Source organism: Hemiscyllium ocellatum, chromosome 1 (assembly GCF_020745735.1).
Source record: "Hemiscyllium ocellatum isolate sHemOce1 chromosome 1, sHemOce1.pat.X.cur, whole genome shotgun sequence".
Lineage (NCBI taxonomy): Eukaryota > Metazoa > Chordata > Chondrichthyes > Orectolobiformes > Hemiscylliidae > Hemiscyllium > Hemiscyllium ocellatum.
Window position 1 is genome coordinate 156,143,302 of NC_083401.1, and position 20,013 is coordinate 156,163,314.

The window sequence follows — 20,013 nt, forward strand, 5'->3', positions numbered from 1 at the left end:
ATGGAAGAAAACATTGCTCTGCGAACAAGGAAGAAAATAATCAACTGGAATAAACTCACTTCAGCTGGTGGCTCCTGGTCATTTCTCCAAGATGCATCAGAACCTTTTTCTCTGTTTAAAAGGAAAGTTTACATTTTGTTACTAAAATAAACTCTAATTTAACCCATTTTGTACCCTCACCCAAAATTAAAGGTGTAATTAAGAGAAAGATTTTACTGAGAGTTGTTATCATGCTCAATTGTCTGTCATAAAAGATGGCTGAAGCAAAAGTCCACAAATACCTCTAAAGGGAAACCAGGTAAGTGTCTCAAAGAAGGGAACAGTTCAGGACAAAACAGAAAGAGGTAGTGTTAACATGCCAAAAGGACATGGTTCTACAATGGCCCTGTTTATAATTAAACTTTTTCAAAGACAAATTAAACACATTAATTCTAAATCAGATACATCAGAGTATGGAGCATATTCAACTGCAGCTTTGTTTTGAACAAACAAACTGCTTGTAAAGTCACCAAAATCCCACATTACCACAGGGATACTCTCTTATTAGAGTGAGCCGACCGGCAGTGGTTTAACTGCAAGGGTCACCATGCATCAGGGGAGGGGATGGGATGGGTTGGGAAGAAATGTCCTTCACAATAACTTCAGTCAATGTGGGAACTGAACCCATGCTGTTGACATCATTCCACATCGCATGCAAGCCACCCAGCCAACTGAGGTAATCTTTATTGTAGTTAAAAAGAAATTTGGACAAAATTTCAAGTTGCATTTGCATTAAGCACACTTTGAATATAAATCTGCAGAATAAAAAGAGAAACTATAATTTCACAAGAAAGACAAGATTTGTATAGATACTTTATTTCTGAGCAAATTGCACCAATCATAGAATATAGAATATTCTGCTGCATATCAAGCAAATTCATGAAACTCTTTTTTAAAAAAAAAACCCAAAGATGTTGGATAAACTCTGCAGATCTGGCAGTATCCATGCAGACAAAGCAGGGTTAACGTTTCAGTTCCAGTGACTCTTCTTTAGAGTGCATTTGCTGCCAGACCTGCTGTGTTTTTCCAGCAATTTCAGCTTTTGTTGCTGTTGCTTGTGGAACTCTTTACTCCATGGTATTACTTCAAAGATGATGGGAAAAACACTTAATTTAGCTTCAATAACAGTGGTTATAATCAACCAGACTGCTTTCTAACACTAATCTCAAATGGCTCAAAATCTTTCCTCACCCCAACTCTCCAAGTGCTCTCAAGATAGCTCAAGGGCTACTCTTTGACTTTTGGGGGCTACTTATTTAACCTCAAACTCCTTACTTCAGTGATTACTTAGCAATAACACTTATTTGTATTTTTATGTATGTTTATTTACATGCATGTAAAAAATATATGTATTTACTCGTACAATGGATCAGGGTGTCACTGGCTAGGTCTGCATTTATTGCCCGTTCCAGACTGGCAACTACATTGCTGTGGGTCTGAAGTCACATGTAAGCTAGACCAGGTAAGGAAGGCAATTTCCTTCCCTAAAGGACACTAGTAAATCAGATGGGTTCTTCCAACAGTTGACAATGGATTCATCAGATCCTTAATTTCAGATTTTTATTGGATTAAAATTCCACCTTTGCTATGGCGTGATTTGAACCTGCATCCTCAAAACAGTACCTGGGCCTCTAGATTAACAATCCAGTGATAAAATCTCAAGGCCACACATCTCCCCTCAATAAATGCTGGGGTGTTGGATACAGATGGAGCAGATGTAGAATAATTCACCAATAACCATCACTGTTCCATTAAAGTTAAAGCAACACCACGCAAGGAAAATATTAATTTTCTAGACAGTTTTAAATTGGCACAAGATGAGAGGGATAGTTTTTACAATAATAATAAAACTGGCACAACCTTTCATCCTTTTCTGTCCCCCTCTCTTCCCTTTGCGGGCCCGATAATCTACACTGGTCTTCTCACTGTTGTCAGCTGCCATGTGGAAATCAAAATTAGATGCCAACTGCTATCTTTCTTGTTCCTTAGAATCCCTACAGTGTGGAAACAGGGCCTTTGGCAGGTCCACACTGACCCTCTGAAGTGTATCCCACCCAGACCCATTCCTTTATTTCTCTACATTCCCCAACTAATGCACCTAACGCTATGGGAAATTTAGCACGGCCAATCCACCTAACCTGCAAATATTTGGATTGTGGGAGGAAACCGGAGCACCCAGAGGAAACCCACGCAGACATGGGGAGAATGAGCAAACTCCACACAGACAGTCGCCCAAGGCTGGAATTGAACCCAGGTCCCTGGTGCTGAGAGACTGCAGTGCCAATCTATGCTCACTTATTTTAGTCTTGCTGACTACTGCCATTCACCTCATTCCTCTAATCATGATCCTATTAACAGCAAGCACACGAGACAATTAGCTTTGTGATAGGAGGAGCAGCTCCTCACCATTTCCTTCCAATCTGTTTATGGGCACAATGTTTCTCTCATTAGTGACCTACCACCCTCAACCACCTTGAAACACTGCTCTCTACAGGGGTCGTTCACCAATACGTTTTTATTTCTTCATAAGGATCACATTTCTTTAACTTGGAGAGACCAGCACACTGGCAGCAAAACTTTGGAAACCCAATAAAAACAACTGCAGTAATAATTCTGAAATTTGTAGTGTAAATAAATGCAACCATTGCATTTTGTCAGCCTTGAACCAAATAAGCAGCTTCACACTGCCTAAAACTCTATATTACATGAGTGTCAGCCATGGGCCAACTGATTGCCTCCAAGTCAGAAGGTTGAGAGTTCAAGTGGCACAATGAGCATCAATATCAAGTTAACATCCCCAGTCCAATCTGTAGAAGAGTTGCACTGACAAAGGTGCTGCCTTTTGAATGAGGTACTACACCAATGTCTTGTTTGGTGTCTGACGTAAACAGTTAAAAGATAAAAATACACATGGCAATGTTACGAAGGGGCTGTAATTATTTTGCAGCATCCCTAAGGGAGAACATTAACTAGACATACGGAGATGCAGTGTCAGACTTTTCAAAGTGAAGGATGTTTTAATTGCAGCACTGATTTCTGTTGCTGAATTATGCATTTTTTTTGCAAGCATGTGTTCTCATTACAACAAAACCATTTAAACACAGCCATCAACTGTAGGTTCTTGTATTGGTTAAAATAGAAGTGTTTATTTCCATAGCAACCAATCAGCCTTGGTGAGATTGATACAGTACTGGAAATCAAAATTAGATGTTGTAAACTGTGAGAATTTACTGTTGGTGTAAATTAATAAAATATCTAAGAAAAAAATGAGCACCCAACATGCAGGCTAAAATCATGACCCAGGAGTGCGAGACTCTTAATGTACCTCATCTCACAAGACACCATTTACCAACTGCAGTGACTGGGCATATAGAGCACTAAAGTATAACCAGCCTCGTCCTTTCTTCCTAGCATTCTTGGCATTATGTGACTGATTTCAGTTAACAGTTTTGCAAAAGCCACAGTGAAAAATGAGAGTGGAGGTATAGTCTACTGCGTCAGTTCATCAACAAGTATGCGTGCTTTTCTTCAGTTAACAGAGAGTAACTCCAAAGTAGTCATGGGCCATTGAAACATCTTGCACACAAACTTGAAAACTGGTTACATAAAAGATTAAAATTGCTTTCACTTATCTAAACCATCTAGTCTGTCATCATTATCCCCTGACGGCTCCATGGTCGCGCAAGCGAGCTAAGGAGTAGTTTCCTGGATGATTTCTCATGATTGCGCTGCAGTAAATATTGTAACAAAATAACATTGCGTTCAATCGACGTTGGACCGTTTTAAAAATAAGTATTTAGACTGGATGCCAGCAGCTGACTATTCACAGACCTGGTCTTTGCATTTATGAAAGAAAACGCCCTCCACAACTCAATGGCAGAAGTTTAGGCCTTTTTTCGTGAGGCTACATTGACTCTTTCCCAAATAAGGGAGCTGGAACAAATATAGATATGTAATGCTGGAATTGGAATCAAAAATGTAAGCCAACACTAATGTAAGAGTATTAGATGTTTTCCTTTCTCAGGTCTGTCAATGAGCATTTCTCTTATCCCATATTTCTGCGAAACATAATATTTTTGTGACTGCATGATGCAAGGGGCCTCCCAAATTAGAACTTTACCATCTCAATATATATTGGGAAGGGTTTAAACCAGAGTGGCAGGAGAATACGATCCTGAGCAGGGAGGTAAAAATGAGCAAAACAAAGATATAAAATTACAAAGCAGAAGTGCAAGGCAGAGGAAACAGGGGTCAACAGCAAACAGAATCGTGATACAAAAAACAATACATAAAAATGTCAAAATGACAAGCCTAAAGGTACTATATCTGAATGCAGACAGCTTCGACAGTAAGGAAGATTAATTAACAGTGGAAACATTTATATAAGCACAATATGATTGCCATTACAGAGACACAGAGCTGCAGGGTAACCAAGGATGGGAACTGAACATTAAAAGGTATTCAATCTCTAGAGAGGACATTACCTCAGGAAATCTAGAAGTGGAATCAGTCTGGGTAGAATAAGGAAGGGACAAAGGTGAGTTAGTGGGAGTTCATTACTGGCACTGAAATTGTGGTGGCAAGGTCAGGGATGGCATTAAACTAGAAAATTAAGAGATGCATGCAATAACAGTGCCATAAAAATCAGTGATTTTAATCTACATATCGATAGGGTGAAACTAGCAATAATACTGTAGCAAATGGGTTCCTGGAGTTTTCACTTCATTAAGTCATGGGACATGAGAGTTGCTGGCTTAACCAACATTTATTGTCTGTCCCTAGTTGCTCAAGAAGGTGATCGTCTTCAGGTAGACCCTCAAAGATGTTCAGGAAGGATTTCGAGGTTTTTGACCCAGTGACAGTGAAGAAACAGTGATATCTCAGTCAGCATGATGAGTGGCTTTGAGGGGAGTCTCCAAGTGATGGTGTGTCCATGTATCTGCTGCCTTTGTCTTTCTAGAATGAACTAGTCATGGATTTAGAAGGTGCTGTCTCAGGTGTCTTGGATTGCTAGACTTGCACATTGAGGAAACAACTCCAGAGCAAACAAAATTTGTCTTGTACACAGAGAAGTAGCTTATCAATAATCTTATTGTGAGGTCCATTAGGAAAAAAAGTGACCATAACATGAGAGAATTCTTTCACCGGGACAAAAAAATGGAACAATCCAATTGAAAACTGGGGTTCTATAGCTAAACAGACAAAACTATGAAGGCATGATAGATGGGTTAACATTTAAGGCAATGGTTAACATTTAAGAAATGAATGCATTTACTACAGTAGTTATAGATTTGTTTAGGGCAAAAGAACAACTAAAGAAAATATGAACATCACTAGATTCAAAGAGGAGGCATATTAGTTGCAGGAAAAGTAGCAAGCATAAGAATTCAGCAAAGGAGGATCAACAGGTTGATTAAGAGGGGAAAATGGAGGATGTGTAAATTTACAAGAAACATAAAAACAGACTGTAAATGTTATAAGTATGTTGACTGCGTCAATTAAGTTGGAAAGGGGAGGTACAACAACAAATTCATAGACAGTAACATGGATAGTTTTCAGAGCAATATGTCAGGGAGCCATTAAGTGAACAAGCTATCCTTGATCTGGTAACTGGCAATAAAACAGCTTTATTAAATAATTTCCAATTAAAAGATCACCCATGAAGTAGTGATCATAATGCGATAGAATTTAATATTCAGGCTGTGCAGGAGGAACTTGGGTTAGAAACAATTGTGTTTAACACAAATACAGGGAATTAAAATGAAATGAAGACAGAGTTAGCTAAAGTGGATTGGACAGGAAAGACAGTAAGCAAGCGATAAACATTTAAGGAGGTAATTCACGACTCTGCAAAAAATATATCCTAGTAAGGAGGAGAAATTCTAAGAGAGGAATAAACCCACCATGGCTAACCAAGGAAGTTAAGAATATAAAGTCGAAAGAAAAAGTATAGAAGAATGCAAAAGTGAGTAGTCCTGGTCTCTTGGCTATAAATTCAGAATCCAACAAAAGAGGATGGAAAAAAAGACAGAAAATAAATTACAAGGGCAAACTAGTGAGGAACATAAAAGTTGACAGTAAGACCTTCTTTAAATATACAAAAAGAGAGGGGTCAAATTGGTCCCTTAGAAAATGATAGTTATGGTGAAAGAGGAAATAGCAGAGGAGTCAAATAGATATTTGCATCTTTACAACATCCCATTAATACTAAAAGATATGGGGGAGGAATTAAGTACCTGCACCAGCACTAAAGTAACATTAGACAAAGTAATGGGCTTAAAGCCAGGAAAAACACTTGGCTCTGATGGCTTCCATCCGAGGTTGTTAAAAGCTGCAGCAGAAATAACAGATGCTTTGGTTGTATTTTTCCAAAAATCCTTGGATTCTGCATAAGTACTGGAAGATTGAAAAAGTGCCAATATGACACCCCTATTCAAAAAGTGGGGGGACAAAGCGAGTAACTGTAGACCGATTAGCCCAGCACTTATTGTTCGGAAAATTATGGATTCAATTACTAAGAAGGTAATAGCAGCACATTTGGAAAATCATAATATAATCAAGCATAGTTAGAATGCCTTCACAAACAGAAAATAATGTCTGACTATTTGAACTTCCAAAAGGTGTTCGACAAGGTACCTCATACAAAAGGTTAAGTGACAAGAGCCCATGGTGTTGGAGGTACTATATTGGCATGGACAGAGAATCAGCTAACATGCAAGTGGGTAAAATAAATTCTTTTTCAGGATGATAATCTGTAACCAGTGGGGTTCTACAGGGCTCGGCACAGGGACCAAAACTGTTTACAATATATATTAATGACTTGGAGGAAGGAAGCTAAAGTACTGCAGCAATTTTGGAGACGACACAAAAATAGGTGGAACATCAAGTTGGAAAGGGGACACAAGTATTTTACACAGAGATATTGATAGGTTAAGTCAGTCCGCAAAACGTTGACAATTGGAATCTGATGTGGAAAAATGTGAAGTTGCTCATTTTAGAAGGGAGAATAAAAGAACATTGTATTATTTAAATGGAGAAAAACTGCAGAAAGCTGCAACACCAAGGGACTTGGAGTTGCTTGTGTGTGAAACACAAAAAGCTAATAGAGGCGGAGCAGGTAATCAGGAATGTTTGCCTTTAATTCACGTATAAGAGTCAGGAAGTCTGACTACAAACGTACAAGATGTTGGTGAGACTACATCTAGAATACTGAGCAGTTTGGTGCCCTTATTTAAGGAAAGATATGATTTGATTGGAGGCAGTTCAGAGAAGGTCACTAGGATGATCCTTAGCATGGCGAAAGTGAGGACTGCAGATGTTGGAGATCAGAGTGGTGCGGAAAAAGCATAGTAGGTCAGGCAGTATCCGAGGAGCAGGAAAACTGACGTTTTGGGTATAACCTGATCCTTAGTATGGACTATCTAACGAGAAAAAGTTAAATAGGTTGGGCACAACACATTGCCTTTTTGAAGAACAAGAGGTGATGTCATAAATGGGCGGCACGGTGGCACAGTGGTTAGCACTGCTGCCTCACAGCGCCAGAGACCTGGGTTCAATTCCCGCCTCAGGCGACTGACTGTGTGGAGTTTGCATGTTCTCCCCGTGTCTGCGTGGGTTTCCTCCGGGTGCTCCGGTTTCCTCCCACAGTCCAAAGATGTGCGGGTCAGGTGAATTGGCCATGCTAAATTGCCCGTAGTGTTAGGTAAGGGGTAAATGTAGGGGTATAGGTGGGTTGCGCTTCGGCGGGTCGGTGTGGACTTGTTGGGCCGAAGGGCCTGTTTCCACACTGTAAGTCTAATCTAATCTAATGACCCTCATAATTTTGTAAATCTCTATAAGGTCACCCCATACCCTCCCATGTTCCAGGGAAAACAGCCCCAGCCTGTTCAACCTCTCCCTGTAGCTCAAATCATCCAACCCTGGCAACATCTTTGTAAATCTTTTCTGAACCCTTTCAAGTTTCACAACATCTTTCCAATAGGAAGGAGACCAGAATTGCATGTAATATTCCAACAGTGGCCGAACCAATGTCATGTACAGCCATAACATGACCTCCCAACTCCTGTACTCAATACTCTGACCAATAAAGGAAAGCATACCAAACACCTTCTTCACTATCCTATCTACCTCCGACTCCACTTTCAAGGCACTGTGAACCTGCACTCCAAGGTCTCTTTGTTCAGCAACACTCCCTTGGACCTTATCATTAAGTGTAGAAGTCCTGCTAAGATTTGCTTTCCCAAAATGCAGCACCTCGCATTTATCTGAATTAAACTTCATCTACCACTTCTCAGCCCACTGGCCCATCTTGTCCAAATCCTGTTGTAATCGGAGGTAACCCTCTTCGCTGTCCACTCCACCTCCAATTTTGGGGTCATCTGCACACTTACTAACGGTATCTCTTATGCTCGCATCCAAATCATTCATGTAAATTACAAAAAGTAGAGGGCCCAGCACCGATCCTTGTGGCACTCCACAGGTCACAGGCCTCCAGTCTGAAAAACAACCCTCCACCACCACCCTTGTCTTGTACCTCTGAGCCAGTTCTATATCCAAATGGCTAGTTCTCCCTGAATTCCACGAGATCTAACCTTGCTAATCAGTCTCCCATGGGGAATCTTGTTGAACGCCTTACTGAAGTCCATATAGATCACATCTACTGCTCTGCCCTCATCAATCTTCTTTGTTCCTTCTTCAAAAAACTCAAGTTTGTGGGACATGATTTCCCACACACAAAGCCATGTTGACTATCCCCAAGCAGTCCTTGCCTTTCCAAATACATGTACATCCTGTCCTTCAGGATTCCCTCCACCACCGAGGTCAGGCTCACCTGTCTATAGTTCCCTGGCTTGTCCTTACTGCCCTTCTTAAACAATGGCACCACATTTGCTAACCTCCAGTCTTCCGGCACCTCACCTGTGACTATCGATGATACAAATATCTCGGCAAGAAGCCCAGCAATCACTTCGCTAGCTTCCCACAGAGTTCTTCTGATAGTTTAGTGGACTTATGTAAGCAAAAAAACGATAAGTGAAGACAAATATAGGGCACTTACATTCTGAAATGAGACAATTCATAATGAAAAACAAGAAAATGGGAGAGCAATTAAACAATTTTTGAGAAGTGCTGGGGAAGCAAGTATCTTCTGTGTGAGATACAGAGAGAAAGTGAGACAGAGAGAGAGAGAGAGAGAGAGCGAGCGAGAGAGCTTGTGCACACGCATTGGGGGGGGGGGCAGAGATTGTACATGCGAGAGAGTAAAAGTTTGTGTGAGAGAGTGCGCATGTGAGGGTGTGCACACGAATGTTGCAGAGTAAATGCTTGAGAGAAGATGTGCACACATGTGCATATGTGTGTGTGAGAGAACGATTGAGAGATAATGCACATGTGTATAAGAGGGGGTCTGTGAGAGTATGAGAGCCTGATCGTATGTAAGAGTGCGAAAGCGTATAGTGAAGTGGGGTCACCTGTAGTGTGATATAAACCCAAGATCCCAGTTGAGACCATCCTCATGGGTATTGAACTTAGCTATCAGCCTCTGCTCAGCAACTCTGCATTGGTGCGGATGTAGAGGTCCGTCTGGGAGAACGGTCAACCGAAGATCTGAGGCCGAATATCCTGGACAGCTGAAGTGTTCCCTCACTGGGAGGAAGCATCCCAGTCTGTGTCGTATGATCCTGCCCCACGAATTACGTGACAAAACAGTGGCGCTCTGAGAGCCTGGACTTTCAAATAAAGCTGTTGGACTATAGCCTGCTGTTGTGTGATTTTTAACTTTGTCCATATTTTTCAGACACACTGGAGTTTTGTTTGAGGATTTTTTGAAGTAGCTAAAGTAGAGCCAGCATATGTGGTCATGTGGATAAAGAATATTTAGCAGACAGGAAACAACAGCAATAAATAGTTCTCGGTTAAGGCAGTGGTGATAAGGGGGTTACTGTGGAAATCAATGTTTGGGTCCCAACTAATAAAATAATTTGAATGAGGGAGTGGAGTATAATATTTCCAAACTTGTTGATGACACAAAGCTAGGTGGGACTGACCATAATGAACAGCTTGTAGAGAGGGTTTTATAAGGCAATTCAGACAAATTGAGTCAGTACATACATGGTAGATGCAGAATATGTGAATAAATATGAAGCTATCCACTTTGACATGAAAACAGAATGGCGGAATATTACTGAAATGGTGATAGAAAGGGAAGGATTGACGATCAAAAGATTATTGATGCTCTTGAACACCACTCATTGAAACCTAGAACACACTTATAGAGTCATAGAAAGTGCTAGAATCCTGCAGCATAGAGACATGCCCTTTCGATAGAGTCAGAGACTCCGAGAATCCTACAGCATGGAGACAGGTCCTATGGCCCAAAGTGGTCCACACGGACATAAATGTCCATCCACACTAACCCCATTTTCGTGCACTTGGCCCATATCCTTCCAAACCTTTCCTATCCAATAATTTGTCCAAATGCCTTTTAAATTTTATTAATGTACCCGCCTCAACCACTTCCACTGGCAGCCCATTCCATATGCATACCACCCACTGTGTAAAAATGTTGCTCCCCTTTTATTCTTTCCCTCTTAACCTTAACCTGATGACCTTTAGTCCTCGATTCCCCAACTCTGGGAAAAAGACTGAGTGCATTCACCCTATCCATGCCTCTCATGACCGTATACACTTCTATAATATTCCCCTCTCAGTTCAAAAGGCAAATGGTATATTTGGTAGACAAGCAAGAGGCTGGAAGAACACAGCAAGCCAGGCAGCATCAGGAGGTGGAGAAGTCAACGTTTCAGGTATTAACCCTTCTTCAGAACTAGGTGTGGGTGTGGGGAGCTACAGATAAAGAGAGTAAGGTGGGTGGGGTCAGGAAGGTAGCTGAATGATGAGGTAATGATAGGTGGGCATAGGTAGTGGGTACAACCTGTCTGATTAATGGGAGGGATGAATCTGGTTGGTAGCTGGAAGTAAGGTTCAATAGGTGGAATGGAAGGGAGAAAGCAGGGCTAGAAACGGAGACCTGGAAAAGGAACGCTGGAAAAGGAGCCAGTGGATGGATGGGAAGGTAATTAGGGAACTCAATGTTAAGTCCTCCAAGCTGTATCTGCCAGATGGAAGATAAGGTGTTGTTCCTCCAATGTGCAGTCTAATTCACTGTGACATTGGAGGCAGCCAAGGATGAACATGTCAGAGGGGGTGTGATTAGGGAACTGAAACTTACTTTGATTGGAAGAAGATTTGAGTACAGAGGTAAGGAAATCTTAGTGGTAGAGCCTGAGTGTGACTACAAATGGTGCAATGTGTGTAGTTTTAGTATGCTTACCAAAGGAAAGATATACCAAAGAGGGAATGCAGCACAGGTTCACTGGACTGATTCCTGGGAGGACAGGGTGATCATGAAGAGAGATAAGGGTGACTGGGTCTTTGATCACCGTAATTCAGAGGGATAGAGAATCTAATGAAATATATAAAACAGGGCTAGACAGACTGAGTGCAAAGATGATGCTTCCCCTAACTGGACCATCTAGAATAAGGGATCATTGATTAAGGATAAGCAGTAGGGCATCTTGGTCTGAGTTGAGGAGAAATTTCTTCCATCACAGGGAGGGATAAATCTGTGCAATTCTCTACCATAGAAGGTTGTGGAAGCAAAGTCACTAAATAAATATAATAAAGATATCGATAGATCTCTAGAGTCTAAAGTTGTCAAGGGTATGGGGAGGGAGTGGAAGTGTGGTGTTGAGATTCAGGATCCGCCATGATCATACTGAACGGTCGTGTGGGCTTGATGGTCTGTATGGTCTATTCCTGCTGTTAATTTTCTATGTTCCCTGGTGGTTTTACCATCTTTCTGAGCCATCTACTTTAATACATTTATCATCTAATGCTCAATCAGTCTGGCACATCACTGTGCCTTAAGTGGATAGCCTTAGGTTTCAAAGCCACCATCTTACACCCAGCCAGAAACTCAAATTACGAAAACATCCTTCTACCTTCATTAATATATCCATGAAAAGGGTACGAACTGAGGAAGGGTCACTTGACCCAGACCATTAACTCTGATTGCTCTGCATAGGTGCTGCCAGACCTGAGTTTCCGTTTCCAATTTACGACATCCGGTTTTTATAATGAATCCAGTGTAAGGCAGTTCTCCATGTATTCTACAAACACTTCAGATTTTCAAACAAGTTACTGACAGCTTTATACCCATTGGCTTGGCCACCACTGCCCACCATCTGTCCAAGTTGTATGCATTGTAATTATCCCTAGGAATCTATCCGCAGGGATGAACTAATGACGTCAGGAATGCTAGTATGGGAACGATGCATCACAGGGAGTTTTGAATTTACTGGAAGTAGCATAAAGTAAGAAAAACAATTCACGAGCTGAACTTTGTCTCCAACTAAACAAAAGTCACAATGGGGCATTACAACGGTGTTCAATGATGGATTTGTCAACTATAAGTTTATAGCTTCTCCCTGAGCACTTGTACATGATGCAGTAACTCCAAAGTGCACCGTAAACACACATGGGGAAGATGGATTTGACTAATTTACATTCATGCGTATCATATTGTTGACTGTAATGAGTCAAAACACATGAAAGAACACTGGTACCTTTAAATATAAAGCCGTCCAGACATGGGTGCTGGGGAAAAAATAAGCACTACCGCAGTTAGGCGATAGTGCGGAGGTTAATAAAAAGAAAAAAAAGAGAGAAAAAATAAACAGGAGATCCCCTTCACTGTTTGATAAAAAAAAAGAAAAAAAAACCGTCCAGAAGCTGAAAGATTAGAGAAAAAAAATGTACTTGGAAACTGGTCAACGAATCAACAGAAATATCTTTGAGGAAAACATGAGTTTGTTGTCCAAGATTCAGGAGGTTATAAACAACAAGCAAATAGTCTGATCTAATGGTAAAAGGCAGGAATCACTCATCTAATATTTCTGGCATACACTTATCATGATTGACATTTTAGAAAGAACCCACGAGATAGTGAGCCTTAAATACAGACGGGAGGAGAGTAGCCTCTGAGATTACTATGTAACAAATCCACCTCAGGCAAATGGAAGAAAGTTAGATGTAAAACAACTGACGGCAGGAGGTGGCAGAAAGAGCAGTCAAGCAGCCAAATCAAACAGACAATCAAAGAATTGCAAATAGCCACTGCCCGAGAACCTGCAGCATCATCAGGTAGTCAAATTAAGCTAGAAAAAACTATGCCTGAAAAATGTACCAACGTGTAAGGTCATTGACCTTACTTAACTTAAAGTTAACTACATAATGTTTAATCTCTTGCCTCTCAGCACAGTGTGAGACTTGCATCCATTCTAGCAACACTGAAAACAGCTTACTGCTTAAATAACTGAGAAATTCACAAATGAAGGAAGTGCTCACATGATACACTGCATAACTTAAAGAAGAAAATAAACTGAAAGAAGCATTCTGCACATCTAACAGCAGATGATGAGTATATTTCTACTTTAGTGAAGCAAATAGCAATTCAAGATCAAAGTATTCTTCAATAATGGAGATACAGCAATGTAGTTAAAACATAACATGCAAGCAATGATGGCTACGGCAAGTAATAATTTCTATCTGAAGCTAATAAATGTCAAACCGAAACATAATTGTGGGTTCAATTACTGAGAATAACAATATTTAACATATGACAGTGTTATTTGACTTCAATTTCAATGATGCTTAAAATATATAATACAAAGAGGACTTTCCAAACAGTGGGTCATGACTGATGAATCTATAAGTCAGCCATAACAAACAGAGCATGAAAAGCGCAGCAGGTTAGGCAGCATCCAAGGAGCAGGAGAATTGACATTTCGGGCATAAGCCCTTCTTCAGGAATGAGGAGGGTGTGCAAAGCAGGCTAAGATAAAAGGTAGGGAGGAGGGACTTGGGGGAGGGGCGTTGGGAATGCGATAGGTGGAAGGAGGTTAAGGTGAGGATGATAGGCCGGAGAGGTGGTGAGGGTGCAGAGGTTGGGAAGAAGACTGTAGGTCAAGAAGGCGGTGCTGAGTCCGAGGGTTGGGACTGAGATGAGGTGGAGGGAAGGGAAATGAGGAAGCTGGAGAAATCTGCATTCATCCCCTGTGGTTGGAGGGTTCCTAGGCGGAAGATGAGGTGCTCTTCCTCCAGGCATCGTGTTGTTACAGTCTGGCGATGGAGGAGGCCAAGGACCTGCATGTCCTAGGCGGAGTGGGAGACGGAGTTAAAGTGTTCAGCCACAGGGCGGTTGGGTTGGTTGGTCCGGTGTCCCAGAGGTGTTCTCTGAAACATTCCGCAAGTAGGCGGCCTTTCTCCCCAATGTAGAGGAGGCCACATCGGGTGCAGCAGATGCAGTAAGTGATGTGTGTGGAGGTGCAGGTGAACTTGTGATGGATATGGAAGCATCTGCAATCCTCACTTTCTCCTAACAGAGCATGAAAGAATAGATGCAGAAGTGCTAACCAGCAGTGCCTGCACTCGCTGAGTAGTCTGTCAATGGGATGGCCAGTATCAAAAGACCAAAAGATCCCAAGAAAGAGGATCAGTAGTAGGTCGTTTGATTTCTTGCATCTGCTCCCCTATTCCTTAAGGTCATGGTGGATCTAAAGAAGTCTATCTGGTGCAGGCCATCTCTATGGACAGGCTGTTAAGCTAGTGATTACCATTGACCTGAACAACAATCACTTGTCCAGTAGGATGTGCCAGAACCTCCAGGCAGAGAAGTCACTACTTCTTTCATCACTGTCCTTGTGCCATGGACAGCTCTGGAGACTGCTGACTTCAAGATTCTGAACTGAACCTGATTAATAATGGCCACAATCTCACTTCCTAATACAAGCTGGCTAATGATGGCTCCTTTCCTCCACTTGACACCTGCATTCATTACCTAATACAATATGCTTGATGGCAACTCTTGACCCAGCCCACCTCTGATCTCAAAGTCTCGCTTACCAACCCAAAATATGTGATTAGTGATGATACCATCCCCCCATGCTCGAGCCTGCATTCACATTGCAATGTGGCTCATGATGGTTATAATCACTCCCCACCCCCCCACCCCCCCGCCCCCACCACCACCACCAAAATTGTCTGAGGCCCACTCCCCAATTCAATCTCATCCCACCTTTCCTGATCCCTGCCCACTTCCCAGGAAAATCGACGTTTCGGGCAAAAGCCTGGATTGGGGTGGGGGTGGGGGGGGGGGGGTTGGGAAAGGACAGTATCAAGGTAGGTAGAGATGAGTTCAGTGGGGCAGGAGCATGCTGAGACAATGGGTCGGCCAGGGTGGTCAGGCTTGTGGATCTTGGGAAGGCGGTAGAACCAGGCAGTGCAAGGTTCCTGGACTATGACGTTGGAAGCTGTGGGTGGGAGATCTCCTGAGGTTCTGTATGGTCTGGGAGATGATGGTTTGGTGATGGTGGGGTCATGGTCGAGGGGGGTGGTAGAAGGAGGTCCTCGAGTTGGCGTCTGGTTTCAGCGGTGCAGAGGTCAGTGCGCCAGACTATCACTGCATCCCCTTTATCCGTTGGCTGGACGGTGAGGTTGGGATTGGAGCAGAGGGATTGGAGGGCAGCACGTTGAGAGAGTGAGAAGTTGGAGTGGGGGAGGGGGGCAGACAGGTTGAGGCGGTTAATGTCCCGGAAGTTGGGAATGAGGAGGTCGAGGCGGGTAATAGGCCAGCAAGGGGTGTCCAGGTGGATGGAGTGTGTTGAAGGTGGGCGAAGGGGTCCTCGAGAGGTAGGCAGGAGTCCTGATTGTAAAAGTAAGCTAGTCCAGGAACTCCCCACATACATTCGAGACACCACCCACGCCCTCCTCATCCTCCAATTCTTCCGTTTCCCCATTCCCCCAATGCTTCATCTCCACCATGGATATCCAATCCCTCTACACCTCCACCTGCCATGACTAGGCCCTCCAAGCCCTCCATTTCTTCCTCTCCTGATGCCCCCAACAGTACCCTTTCACCGACACACTCATTCGTTTGGCCGAACTGGTCCTCACCCGTAACAATTTCTCCTTTGAATCTTCCCACTTCCTCCAAACCAAAAGGGGTAGCAATGGGCACCCGTATTGGCCCCAGCTTTGCCAATCTCTTTGTTGGCTATATGGAACTTAGAATATCTTGCATCAATGTACATTTCTAAAAAGGGATCCTGTATCAAACTTCCTTGTTTGACTCTGCATTTAAATACTCCCAAATTTGGTAGCTATTAGAGGCAAGGACAGGGATGAACAGTAGACTTGAAAGTTAACCCCTGATAATGCCTATAACATGCAACTCGAAAGAAAAAGGAGGAAAGGATCAACTTGCTTGCAATTAAATCCTGAACACCTTACACTCCAGTGGAAAAAGTCCCAGCCTTTCTTTATAACTCAAACCTTCCATATCCAGCAACATCTTGGTAAATCTGCCCTGAACCCTCTCCAGCTTGATAATATCCTTCCTGTTACTGGGCAACCAGAAAAGGACACAGTATTCCAGATGAGGCCTCACCAATGTCCTGTATAACCTCAATATGACTTCCCAACTCCTCAAAAGGACTGAACAATGAAGGCAAGCATACCAAATGCCTATGTGTGACATCAACTTCAAAGTAGTATGTACCTGTCGCGAGTTTGTTATCAGAAACCACAGAAAGAGGCAATTCAGCCCACTGTGTCTGCATGAGTTCAATAAACTAGCCATCTGTTTGGAAGGTGATATTACACAGATTCTGTATAAGACATATTCATTCATGAGTCACACAAACAAGCATGCAGGTACAGCAGAAAATAAAGAAAGTAAATGGAATGTTGGCTTTTATAGCTGAAGGAATAGAATGTAAAGGTAAGGAAGTATTGTTGCAACTATACAAGGTATTGGTGAAACTGCACCTGGAGTATTGTGCAGAGTTTTGGTCCCCTTATTTGAGGAAAGAGGTAGTGGCATTGGACCACGTTCAGAGGAGGTTCACTAGATTGATCCCAGAGATGATGGATTTGTTGTATGAAGAGAGGTTGAACAGTTTAGGCCTACAGTTTCTCAAATTGATGAGAATGAGGAGAGATCAAATTGAGGTATTCAAGATGATTAAAGATATGGATAAAATAGATGTGAAGTGGATGCTTCCTCTTGTGGGGCATTCTAGGATGAGAGATCATAGGCACAGGATAATGGGTTGCAAACTTAAAAAGAGCTGAGAAGAAACTACTTCTCCCAAATGGTTGTGAATCTGTGGAATTTGCTACCTCAAAGTGCTGTGCACAGCCCCATAAATTTGGGCAAACAATCATGGCATTGGGGAAACAAACTATAAAAGGAAAATAGGAAGCCTAAATAAAATCTACCTAAAAATGTGTCTTGTACAGACGTTTAATTTTTGTAGCTCTGGTTAGGCAAATGATTCTAATTTTCTTCCACTAACGGAAATACGATAAATGCATTTAACAACATATTTATTCAACTAAGACCCAACTTTGAAGATCATGAGAGAACTACAATAACAGGAGGAGAGGGGATGTGCCCAGAGAGTAAGAAAGAAGCAAATCAAAGGTTGGAAGATGACTGACAGCTCAATTCAGAGTAAATTCAAAAACTACACGGACACCTTCAGTTCCAAATATCTTTGATGCTATTAGCTTGGCTGACAGATTATAATCAAATACTCATCACCTCTCGTGCAAAGCAATTATTTCTAATATGGGAGACAAATTTTCAACTAAATTATACTGATGCCGTTTAGTTCAAAGGCAAGAGTAATGCCAATTTATGTAGCCCCATGAACATCTTGGGATCAAATATGACACTGAGGTAGCAAACAGCTTGGCTGAGCCAAAGACAGCTGCAAGGAGAGAGATGACAAACAATAGTTGAATACATGAACGACAGAACTTTAGGAAGCACTGATGATCAGAGAGACCTTAGAGTGCATGCAAACCAGTCCCTTAGAGTATCGGGGAGGTCGATAAAGTGATTAAGACATATAGTATACATTAGTTGATGCACAGGGCTCAAAAGCAGGAAGGTTATGCTGGAATTGTACAAAACAATGGTTAGGTCACAGCTAGAATCTTACATGCAGTTCTGAAAATCACATTACAGGAGGGATGTGACAGCACTGGAGAAGGCACAGAGGATATTTACCAGAACATTGCCTGGGCTGGACAGCTTCAATTATTACTACCTGAAAGGAGTACTCATTTTTTTTAAACTCCGGTATTCTTGCCTTGTGTGACATACACAAGACAGAGAATCTATTCAGGCTTTACTTAAACAAACGCTTCCTTATCTGAATTTTTAGGTGGTAACACTCAGTATAAAATATAAATTCGTTGAAACAGTTACTTCTTAATTCATCTAACTTAACTGCAACTTTACCTCACTTCATTTAACTTCGCTTTATTTTACTTAAATCACATTTAACACTAACTCTAACTCTACAAGTTTGGCTTGAAACAAATATGAGTAGAAAATAAGGACTGCAGACGCTGAAGAACGGGATCAAAAAGTGTGGTGCTGGAAAAACACAGCTGGTCAGGCAGCATTCGTGGACCAGAAGAATCGATGTTTTGAGCATAAGCCCTGCATCAAAAATGAAACAAATACTACTCTGATCTGAATGAAGTGACCAATGTTTGCTCTCAGTGTTGATCTTGCCTCATGGTTCATCATCTTCTCTGAAGACAACTCCAGGGTATATACTTCTCTAATTCTAGTTTTGAATGCTCTTCCTGTAAAACCCTTTGTTCTGTTAACTTTTATCACAAATGGTGCTCATTTCCAAGAACTTCCTTGGCACTCAGCCAATGAATTGACTAAATCTTAATTCCAATATTCAATCTCAGTCAATGGAGTTTTACTGGTAAACAACTCCCAAATGTTAAATAGCCCTATTCTGTATTCCATACAAGGTAAAGCGGTGTCCACTGTCTAGCCAACTACCAGGTTACTGCCTTATTTGGTCAACACAGAGAACCACAGGTCACAGCTTACAGAACAGGTTACAATATGCCCTGGCTGTAGGTTTAACAGAGTTCAGATTTTAAACTTGTTTCACCAAAAGTCCCAGCATGTTTGATTGTAGCTCTTAACCAGGAGAAAAAGTGAGGACTGCAGATGCCGGAGATCAGAGTAGAGAGTGAGGTGCTGGAAAAGCACAGCAAATCAGACGGCATCCGAGGAGCAGGAGAATCGATGTTTCGGGCATAAGCCCATCATCAGGAAGCTCCAATGAAGAGCTTATGCCCGAAATGACGACTCTCCTGCTCCTCGGATGCTGCCTGACCTGCTGTACTTTTCCAGCACCACACTCTTGCCCCCATCGTGTAGCTCTTAATCAGTCTTGTGCCATTTCTGCTGCCTGACCAAATTATATTAAAAAAATTGGACAGACCGGCTTATTTTCCTTACAGCAGAGGAGATTGACAGGGTGGTAATGTCAGAGCCATAGAGATGGACAGCATGGAAAGAGAACCTTCGGTCCAACACGTCCATGCTGACCAGATATCCCAACCCAATCTAGTCCCATCTGCCAGTATCCGGCCCATATCCCTCCAAACCCTTCCTATTCACATACCCATCCAAATGCCTCTTAAATGTTGCAATTGTACCAGCCTCCACCACATCCTCTGGCAGCACATTCCATACATGTACCACCCTTTGTGAAAAAGTAGGTCTCTTTTAAATCTCTAGCAGGACTTTTACACTTAATGGTAAGGTCCGAGGGAGTGTTGCTGATCAAAGAGACCTTGGAGTGCAGGTCCATAGCTCCTTGAAAGTGGAGTTGTAGGTAGATAGGATAGTGAAGAAGGCATTTGGTATGCTTTCCTTTGTTGGTCAGAGTATTGAGTACAGGAGTTGGGAGGTCATGTTGTGACCATACAGGACATTGGTTCAGCCACTGTTGGAATATTGCATGCAATTCTGGTCTCCTTCCTATCGGAAAGATATTGCGAAACTTGAAAGGGTTCAGAAAAGATTTACAA

General features: G+C 42.1%; 1 protein-coding gene across 5 annotated transcripts in view; it reads right to left on the reverse strand.

The window, feature by feature from the left end:
- Positions 1 to 20,013, reverse strand: part of naf1 (nuclear assembly factor 1 homolog (S. cerevisiae)) — a 231,342-nt gene that overhangs the window by 24,606 nt on the left and 186,723 nt on the right. For 4 of the 5 annotated variants that reach the window (XM_060826986.1, XM_060826978.1, XM_060826970.1 and 1 more), the window contains exon 7: positions 60 to 111. The exons of the other annotated variant lie outside the window; for it this stretch is intronic. In XM_060826986.1, coding sequence (XP_060682969.1) covers positions 60 to 111 — 52 coding nt within the window. The remainder of the gene's footprint in view (positions 1 to 59; positions 112 to 20,013) is intronic. 5 annotated transcript variants of the gene reach the window in all.